The 10,405-nt window shown below is 37.4% G+C and overlaps 1 protein-coding gene across 2 annotated transcripts; it reads left to right on the forward strand.

Annotated features, from left to right (window-relative positions):
* Positions 1-609: 609 nt before the first annotated feature.
* On the forward strand, positions 610-10,405 carry casp7 (caspase 7, apoptosis-related cysteine peptidase). 2 transcript variants are annotated; one of them, XM_068305752.1, is made up of 7 exons: positions 610-744; positions 1,093-1,217; positions 5,183-5,334; positions 5,439-5,567; positions 7,500-7,675; positions 7,919-8,117; positions 8,217-10,405. In XM_068305752.1, the coding sequence occupies exons 2-7, from the start codon at positions 1,099-1,101 to the stop codon at positions 8,441-8,443; spliced, it is 1,002 nt and encodes a 333-aa protein (XP_068161853.1). In that variant the 5' UTR covers positions 610-744; positions 1,093-1,098; the 3' UTR covers positions 8,444-10,405. The 2 variants fall into 2 exon arrangements, with proteins under 2 accessions (XP_068161853.1, XP_068161854.1); XM_068305753.1 differs by having other exon boundaries at positions 7,979-8,117.

Genomic DNA, 10,405 nt, shown 5'->3' on the forward strand with positions numbered 1-10,405 from the left:
AAAATTGTTTCATTGCCTAAGTATCTTGACATGTAGAAAAAAATCTGAACTTTATGGTCATTTATTTTCTTTGTGTGTACGTGTTTGTGGGTGTCATAACATTGTCAGATCTACATGACAGTGTTATGACACCAATTCGTTATTTGTTGTTTACATCAACACATAAAGAATTGGATTGGTTTGATATTAAAAAGTATGCCTATAATGACAATGCAAAGCCGAAAGGAGAAGAAGAAGACACATGTTTATCTAAGGATGATAAATACAATTAACCAAGATTCTGAATCACATGTAAGTAATAAAAAAAATTGTAAAGAAAAATCAGATAAGATTATGGTGTTTTCCTCTATTGGGTTGTCCCTACTCTTACTGATATAGTAAACAGCTTCAATTCGGTCATTTGTGATATTTGTCTTTGATTTTAGATATTTCATGATAACTATCTTTTTAATATTAAATTTAAGAGTCTAAATCGTCCACAGCTGAGAACAGTATACATTAGTGAAGTAACTTGTCGTTTTAATTAAATGAGATGTTGTCGTACGTATGCATATGAAAAGTAGGGGATGTGACTGACGTACGGTATGACGTCATCACGCAGCTCAGAAACTTGAAACATCGTAAAGTACTTTCGCTTTCTGAAGTTTTCAGCGGAGCAGAAACTCAGGGAAGATTGTTTTATTCGTTACAGTAAAGCCTCTTCAAAAGATAGGCTGACGTACAATAAAACACCAATATTGACAAGTAAGTTCATTCTTACATATTTCTTTCATAACTAGAAAAAGAATAGCGATATCTTTGAGGTAATTACGTTTTTATTTCGCTACTTGCTAATCATACACTAAGCTAGCTAAATTAATGAACAGTAGTTACCATGGAAAAAATAAACGCTCTACTACTTATTAGTTAAAGCAAATATTACCAACATTTAGTTCAAGCTGCTTAAGAGCTGACTAAACGTGCGACTGGGAGGTGTTGACTGATAGCTGTGTTTACAGTGAAGTGTTTGACCGATTTCTTTTAGCCGTAGCAGCCACATCTGCACTTACAGCGTGATAAACAAACACATCACGTTAAGCATGTGTGTTGTAGCTGCAGATGGCTCGAAAAGCAGACGAACCGACTGAACTCAGAGATGGGGCAGAAGAAGGGGACCTGGTTGCAGACAACACAGACGCAAAACCTGACCGCAGAGGAAGGTTTCTACTGTTTGGGAGGTGCCCGTCCTTTTCACTACTTTGAGTTACAGCTACTTAGTTTGTTTTACAGACGGATACAGAATAATCAGATTTCACTTAATATTCATTCAAGTTGACTATATGTAAGAATACCATGGAGTTACCCTGCTATTATTAGTTCCTTCCTACTGACTATCCACATGATGACATCTATCATCTGTGGATCAACATTTAGATAGTTTGTGATTGATTGTTGCCATCTTATCTAATTAAATTGATTTTGTTTTGTATTGAGAAAGCCATGTAAAGGCATATATGGGTGACATGACAGTTCTGCACCGCTTTTTCACTCTTTTGCTTTAGTTCCCATTTTCACCTCTGTTACTGTTCAAGGTCATTTTACTGTTTTAACCTCTAGTGTGTAGTTAGAAGCAAAGTGATTCCACTCCTATTTTGTATCATAGTTAGTAAATACACTATTTACGAGCTGCTCATAAGCATGTCAAAGAAGACCTGTTTAAATAAATACAATAGATATTACGGGTGTTTTGCCAAATATTTCACAAAGTGTCTCACTGCTTGGAGTCTCGAAATTATTCAACCCTTCATTAACAAGTGGCTTCAGTACTTTGTGGATCACAGTTTTGTTGCTATGGCCTAATTCAAACACGATACTTTGCCAGATACCAGCTTCTTGCTGTTTGCCTGAGGAATCTTATCCTGTTCTCCATAGGAGAAAAACACTATTTTTTGTAATATGCCCAAGTTTACCCACCTGGGGTTTTATATGGGTCTCAAGTCAGGTAACTGCGACAAAGAATACATCCTATTTTGTTATTTAAAGGTGTGAGTAACTGAAATGAGAGTAGTCTCTGCTTATTCCATGCTGACTCACATGGTGGCACTGTAAACCTTTGGGGAACATATACTACATATCATATATATAATCTTTTTCCCCCAGACCCTGCTTTTATATAAACACTGGAGATCAAAATTAGAGATAGATTTATAAACAGTTGATAGTTTTCTGAAATAACATAAATTTCACTGCTTAAAAGTTGAAGGGTTTTTTTGTTGTGGCTATACTATGCTACTAGAACAGTTACTTACAAAATAACTAAGGCATTTCAACAAAACCAGACTCCTTATTTTGCAGAAAACACAACAATCAAAATTAGAGAACAACAATGACTGTAGCATGGAAAATGATTCAACTAACTTTTTTGAAGGTTACAACAGTCAGCAATTGGTAGGAAGTGTACTGAAATTTGTGGCCACAAGACATCACGAGTCTCTCACACTGCTCTGATGTGATCTTGGTCAAGTCTTCTTCCAGTCTCTTCAACAGTTCAATGACTGTAGTGGGTTTCTTGGCCATGACCTTGTCGTCAAGGATTTTACAGAGATTCTGTATCTGGTTTAGATCAGAGGTAGGGCAGGCCATTTCATTATTTCAGTGTTTTAAGTTTCAAGGAACTGCTTTACTGACTTTTTTACACACCATGGGTTCAGTCTTGCCTCAGTTTGTTGAAAAACATGTTTTCCATTGGACGCTAATAAATGAAGCATGCTTTTATCACTTAAGCGAACTGTGGACCAGTTCTCCTCTGTACACATAACATTCTTCTCTGCAAAGTATAGTATAGCCTTTTGATTCTTTCTCCAAATGAGAGTTTAGATCACTGCAGAGGGGGCCTTCAGCCCAAATGCTCTTCAATGATGAGACACTGTATGACGAGACGGATACTTACTCTGTTCAGCGCTGAACTGGTTAACATTTCCAGTTCTCCAGATCTGATCGAAACGATTATCCAGTGAGACCCTTTGCATTATTTTGTCCTCTTTTTGCCTTTGCCTTTTATGGACGACCAGCCTTCATGGGCAACTTGAATGAGTTTGTGACATTGTAAAAATACAATATATTCTTGACATCATAGATTTGGAACAACCAACTTGGCTTGCTATGGCTGATAGAGTCATCCCTTTGGCCTTCATGTGAACAACCTGCTGCCGGAGGATTTAAGTCACTTCAGAACGGCTCACCATCTTGTAGAGTCAGAGAAACTAGATGTCAGGCTGCCAGTTAAATCGGGTATATCAGATACAGTAATCACAGAAATTAGCACCACGTGCCAGATTAACACCACCATCTGGGAGGTATCTAAGAGGGTTCTCAAATTTTGATGAGTGTTCTTTTTGTAATATCTCATTTCAGTGGTTTATACTGTGCTTCAGGATATATGTAACTCTAAAAATATGCTTAAAATAGTGCTCTTTTACTCCTCGTTATAATGCAGTGATCTTGACATTTAGATAATTATAGATTGTTCTGTAATGTGTGTGTGTGTGTGTGTGTGTGTGTGTGTGTGTGTGTCTGTGCGCGCGTGCCTGCGTGTGTGTGTGGAGTGAGAGAGAGAACGAGAGATTGGTAGGAAGTGATGGGATGAGGATCCTGTTTTTAATTATTACATAAAACTCATTCTCTTCCTCTTAAATTATATGTTGCATTATGCGGTAGTTTAACATATACATTGTTTTTTTTGGTTGCACCACTTCTTGTGCATCCAACCTTAAAATTGCGGTGCTTTATACTTGCAGTATGGATATCAGCACAGGTGAATTCTGTACCTGTCAGCAGAGGAGCAACTTGTTGCCCTGTCTGACCTCAGCAGGGCGCGAGGCACAGGGGCCTTGTCTGAATAGGCCTTTAGAAAGCACTGGTGTGGTGTCCAGGCTGCTGACTCAGGGGGCTCGCATTGCACCGCCCCTGTCCTCAGCGCTTGCTTGCCCATTCAGGTGTCCATCCAGCACAGAGAGCATGTCAGTTTCCTAGCATACAGCCAAATCTTTAGGCTACCAGATCTGGAAAAACATTCTTTTTTTTGTGGGGGAAAAAAAAAAGACAAAATCAACGTATTTCAGATGCAGAGTGGCGTAGCACTTAATGACGAACCAAGGTAAGCTAGACACAACTGCCTCATATTCCTCAACACCATAGGCCTTACTGCTCCTCTTTCTGCTATGACCACATGAAAACAGAGTTGTAGCTCCTTAGTCACAGTTGTTTTGGTACAATGTGATGGCACAATTTGGAAGTGGGAGGGGGCTCTAAAAAGGTCTGGATCACATGTTGATTAGAAAATGGCTGGGGTCCCAGTGAGTGTAGGTGCATGAGACTGTTGGTGTGCATTGCTCTGTATTGTTCCTGTGCTTGAGTAACATGATGACTAGGCTCTTCTAGAACAAGCCTGGATTTTCTGAGCCCCCAAAAGGTTGTTTTTGGCTTAGCTTATCTGGATGAATCTTTTGATAGATGGGTCTGTGAGAATTGTCTCTCTCCGAAGATTTCTTCTTTTTGAATCCACACTAATAGGATTATGATTTTTTAGCATCTATGACAGGTGAAAATGTTGTAGTTTCATTTTTAACCCAACGGTGGATTACTGCAACCAGATTTGGCTGTGAAATTAATGCCTTATTTGACAATGTATGTATTGGTTCAGACCATTTTCAGTTTAATGTGTCTGTCATTGTAAGGCTTGGTGTCTGTCTATGTTAATAGAGTAATTTTATGCTGAGACATTTTACTCAGTTAATGTTCTGAAAGATTTAATAACATATTCTAGAAACTTTTAAGCTGTCTCGAATTAGTCATGCAAGGTAAAAGCTAATATTTCAGAAAATGTAATTGGTATTTGAAAAACTTCAGAGTATTCAGATTTGGCTGTGTAATTTCCATTCTAATTGTTGTACAATTTTGTGTATTTTTTCTACTTTTAAAAGTTTTGGAATCAAATCTCAAATCGGTCTCAGACCATTCACAAATATAGTCACCTATTAGTCATCTGAATGTACCGAATAAAGTATGTTCTGAACTTTTAAATGCCAATCCACTATTTTATGTCTGCATGTGTAATACTCTTTTAAAAGACAAGTTTGGTAGTTTAATTTTTAACCATGCATGTCAAATTTTCTCTATAATTTGTTTCAATTTGTTTGATTAGCAAGAAGAATAAGGATGGCCAGACGCGGGAGCAGGACTACTCTTCTGAAAGCCATTACAGACTCGTTTCACCAACATTCCAGTATAAGATGAGCCACCAAAGAGTGGGAAAGTGCATCATCATCAATAACAAAAACTTTGATGAGAAGACAGGTACAGCAAACATATTTTAGCAAATATATAACAAATTCTAGACCTGATTGAAATACCGCTCGTGTTTGTGCTTTAAGATTAGTTAAAATGGGTTCTCTCGACAGGGATGAATGTACGCAACGGCACTGACCGAGACGCTGGGGAGCTGTTCAAATGCTTCAAGAGCCTTGGCTTTGATGTCTTCATCTACAATGATCAGACATGTGAGAAAATGGAGCGTCTGCTCAGAGAGGGTGAGTACTGAGGTTTTCTGTCATTCTGGCTTATCACAGCTCTCTTCTTGTCTTGGGTACATAATAATCTTTTACTACTGGTTCATGGAGAAAACTTTTTAGCATTTCAATGAAGTGAATGATTCTTTACCTCATGAGAGTTCATTTTACCTCAAGAAAGTAGTGCATCCCTGGGATGCGCTTCAAGAAAATTTTTGCATTCCAAAAGTGATAACAGAATATACGGTAGAAGTGTACACAAGGATTGAGATTTTCCAATAGTACAATGTAATAATTAAACAAACTGTTAATTTTAATGTTTTTATTAATAACATCATAACTGTTTAATTAAAAAGAAAAAAACAGTAAAATCATACATTAGTTTTATCAAAATTTTAAAGCCTTGTAGTCATTAAAAAACACTTTTGGAAATAAAGAAAGATGTAATATAGTTGTTGTTTTTTTCACTTTTATCTGTCTGTCATAATATTCATCCGCTCAAGTCAGACAGCAGGTGGTGCAATTGTAAAATAAATTTTACAAATGATCTTGACATGGACACCAATTTGTCCAAAAGTTCAAGCATTGTTTGTGTCTGATCAGGGAACTTCTAAGTTAACTTGCTGGTTTTCTGGATGATCTAGATCTAGATCACAAGGCAATGTGTTGTTAGTTTTTATATTTTATTTTATATACTTTATTAAGGGAAATTAAGAGCACACTTTAGTTAGTACTGTTAGTCACACATTATATATATATATATATATATATATATATATATATATATATATATATATATATATATATATATATATATATATATATATATATATATATATATATATGTTGTGTACAGGCCTTGTAACATACAAGGGGCCTGTAAGTGTCAAAGTCAGCTTTATTGTCAAGTGTGCCATATATGCACGACATACAGCACAGATGAAATTGCAGTCCTCTGACCCACGGTAAACAGGTAGTACAACAGGCAGTACAACACAGACAGTACAACAGGCAGTACAGCACAGGTAGTACAACACAGGCGGAACAACACAGTCAGGACAACACAGGCAGGGCAACACAGGCAGGGTAACACAGGCAGGACATCAGAGAGTACAGCACGAACTATTAGACGAAACACAAGGGATGGTAAGCATGCAGTGGGCAGCTCCTTCATGGTGTACCCAAATGAGCAACTTGTAAAGGGGTGCGGTGCCTTTCTCAAGGGCGCTTCAGCAGTGTTCAATAGGTGAGCTAAGACCTCCCGCTGTCAGCTCACACTCTGGGTGGCTGGGTAGGAGCGGGAATCAAACCGCTGATCTTGGAAATTCCATCTTTACTTGGACACTGTTCAAAGCTTGTTAGCTTTGCAAGTATTCTTTTATTTTTTTTATTTTATTTATTTAGTAAACAGTGCACCCTACAAATTCGCGCATTAACGGTCGCGACTTCAACTCATTGTGGATTTTTGGTAGGCAGTCACGTGATACCAGACACGCATTAAATTGGCTGATGGCATCCGGAAGTGCGCTATGTTTGGTGAGTCTCAGACTTCCGTGAGACACAAAAGTGCTTTAAACAGTCAATAAGAGTGTGGAAAAAGGTAATACAGATAGAAGGTGGTGTAATATCAGTATGGGAAGGGTTCATAAACGTTTAAATTTTCGTATATAATAAGATAAATAGTTTGTCACTCTATTGCAAAATTCTTTAATCGCATGTGGTTTCTGGAATGCATTAACCGTGAGGAACAAGGGTGCATTGTGCTTTAATAATCCCCGGAGTGAAATTAGAAGCTCAATCTAGCACACAGTGGCATTTGCTACAGCTATTAATGGCTTGGTTGAATTCAAATTCCAGTCATTATTGTTTTGTTATAATTATTTAATTATTTAGATGTTAATTGATCTTGCAGCCAAACTAAGAGATGAGTGTTTGTTTGTGTGTGCACATCAGCCTCAGAGGAAGACCATAGCGACAGCTCCTGTTTTGCCTGTGTCCTGCTGAGCCACGGTGAAGAGGGGATGATCTACGGAACAGATGGGGCCATGCCCATCAAGACCATGACGTCAATGTTCAGGGGAGATATGTGCAAAAGTTTAGTTGGAAAGCCAAAGCTCTTCTTCATCCAGGTACAAAGTTCTGACAACATATGTAATTGAAATGCAGCGTTACTGAAAAATGTGATCATATGAGTTCTTCATTGTTAACTTACGATATGTATGTCAAGTATAATGTCAACCCAGTGCTTGAATGGCAAAATATATAATAACTATTTTATCAATAATTTTCTATCACAGAGAGATGAAAGTTGTTGTGTAAAATTGTGCCTTTATGAGCTTTTAAAAACAGTTAATTTTTAATTGCTTCACCAGGTCTTCGTTGAGAAAGCTACTCAGGATCACAATGAAATGTCATTTCATTTGCTTCACCAGGCTTGTCGGGGTTCCGAATTTGATGATGGTATACAGACAGATTCAGGTCCGCCAAACGATACCCTGGAGACAGATGCTAACCCAAGACACAAGATCCCCGTAGAGGCAGATTTCCTGTTTGCTTATTCCACTGTACCAGGTAATTGAATTTGCTGGTATCTGTTATCATTTCTATTGTGTCTGTGCTGGCTTTATCAATGTGCCAAGTTTCATGTGCTGACTCATACTAATTTACCAGGATATTACTCATGGAGGAACCCTGGGCGTGGCTCGTGGTTTGTCCAAGCACTCTGCAACGTTCTCAACGAGTTTGGCAAACAGTTGGAGATTATGCAGATTTTGACACGGGTGAACTACATGGTGGCCACGAGCTTTGAGTCCTGGTCTGAAGACCCACGTTTCAGTGAGAAGAAGCAGATTCCTTGCGTGGTCTCCATGCTAACAAAAGAACTATATTTTAACTGACTAAAATGTACGACGGCACAGACTGACTGACCAACTGACTCGACCGATTCAGGCACTGACTTTGTGGTCAAAGCATTCAGGGATGATTAAGGTCCAGAAGGACACTGCACAGTTGGAGCACATATGTGTATACATATGTAGTTGGGCTGAAAACAAGGACTCTGTGAGAGGAAAAATACATAAGGCTGCACTCCTCATTAAGAGTTGATGGGAAACCTTTTCTTCAGGTCATTATTTAGAATAATGCTGTCAAATTCACTCTGATCTTTTTTGACAGGCATTGTGAAATATCCACGTTATTCTACCTGCCCTAAGAATTTGCTGCCAGTTTTTGTGGGTTAGGGGGAATCCATTTTAAATATAAATGTCTCTCCAATCTTACGCAATTTGAGAAATGTCTCTACAGAAACAGATCAGCATGACAAAAACATAGTTCAACACTGTTTACAGTACAATGCAGTAGTCTACAATACTAAAAATAATTGAAAACCAGATGACACTTATTTTGCTTTCATGATACAATCTAACCCCTTTAATTTTTCTGATTCAGATTTTCTGAAAAGACAGCACTCCTTTTGGAAAGCACTTTTTGACAAAGGCTCAGTTTCTCATCCTCTTCCTTGCAGGTTTACGATGATAGCAGTATGCTGGCATCCTCAGGTTCTTTAGTGTCCCACGTAGTGTGCACATGTAGCGTTAAAGAATGTCATATCTGTATGGATGATCCTTTGCTGTGTAGTGATTAGTTCAATGAGGTTTTGGGTCAAGTGCCATAAAACTAACGATTATTTGCAATTTTCAAGTTTTCTCAGCGTGATGTTCAAGCCTTCACTTACTTGCTTGTTCAACCTATAGTAGATGAAGCACATGTATTTGCTCATGATCAAAATTACACACTTAGACATTCATATTTAATACATTTGAGACGCTGTGAAATGCACGCTGTAGGAGTTTTACGTTCAAATAAAATGTCAAAAACTCAAAGATTTGGAAATATATAAAGTTGGACCAGGACAAAGCACAAATCCCACATCATTTCACTGTATATTAGTGTTGTACATTTTCATTAAACACAGTACACTGTAAGAAGTACCCAGGGAGGTATTCACCTTTACTTGAACATCGATCTTTGATTTGGATTGATTTCAAAGGCCAAAGAGTAAAGGAAAAATATACAAATTTCTTTTATACACGAATTGAAGCACGAGTGCACAACAGTTTTTTTCTAAAACAGTAGTGTACAGTGTAGTAAACTGTTTATTATCACCAAGTTATATGCTGAAATGTAAAACATGTTCTTTGAATCAGGAATACATTTCCTGATAATCATTACAACTTACTGTTGTTGTCCGATTATCACAGAGGCAGCTATTATTAGTGATGACAAGTCTGAACAAACACAACTCACCTGTCAATACACACTGTCGTTTCTGCTGCAATGTGTTTTACTCTATTCATGCAGTATGACTGCATTTTTCAGTATCTTCAGGGGAAAATCAACTTTGTCATCATAGATTCCCCTTTTCACTTCTTGTATTAAACTTTTTATTTTAATAACTTTGTGTTTGATTTGTTGTTGCCAGAAGTGTGATCAACACTTTTCAATCAGAAACATGTTCCAATCTACAACCAGTGCACTTTTACAAGACAACTACAACTCTTGAATTCTCTCACCAAACATCACAGATCTCTGATCAGTGCCCAACCTGTGCTGAAAGAACTGCTTGCTTCATTTGTTTTTGAATTGAAATGAAAGAAGGGAAAATTTAAAGGTTAAAATTTTAAATGCTGTTTAATGCTATTGTCCTCAGGAATATATTTGAAAAGATTTGGAAAAAAATGAATTTCTGATTTACATTGAAATTTTTATCTTTTATTGGGACAATACCTTTTTTTAAAAAAAAAAAAACTTCGAAACAGAGGACTGAATATGTTAACATTTCATTTTATTGTAATAAACAA

Source organism: Antennarius striatus, chromosome 21 (assembly GCF_040054535.1).
Source record: "Antennarius striatus isolate MH-2024 chromosome 21, ASM4005453v1, whole genome shotgun sequence".
Taxonomy (NCBI): domain Eukaryota; kingdom Metazoa; phylum Chordata; class Actinopteri; order Lophiiformes; family Antennariidae; genus Antennarius; species Antennarius striatus.

Excerpts from the sequence above, each read along its gene's own strand:
- casp7 (XM_068305752.1), top strand. The coding sequence starts at position 1,099 with ATGGCTCGAAAAGCAGACGAACCGACTGAACTCAGAGATGGGGCAGAA. Across the intron at positions 5,568-7,499 it reads GGAGCGTCTGCTCAGAGAGG|CCTCAGAGGAAGACCATAGC; the intron begins GTGAGTACTGAG and ends TGTGCACATCAG. Across the intron at positions 7,676-7,918 it reads CAAAGCTCTTCTTCATCCAG|GTCTTCGTTGAGAAAGCTAC; the intron begins GTACAAAGTTCT and ends TTGCTTCACCAG.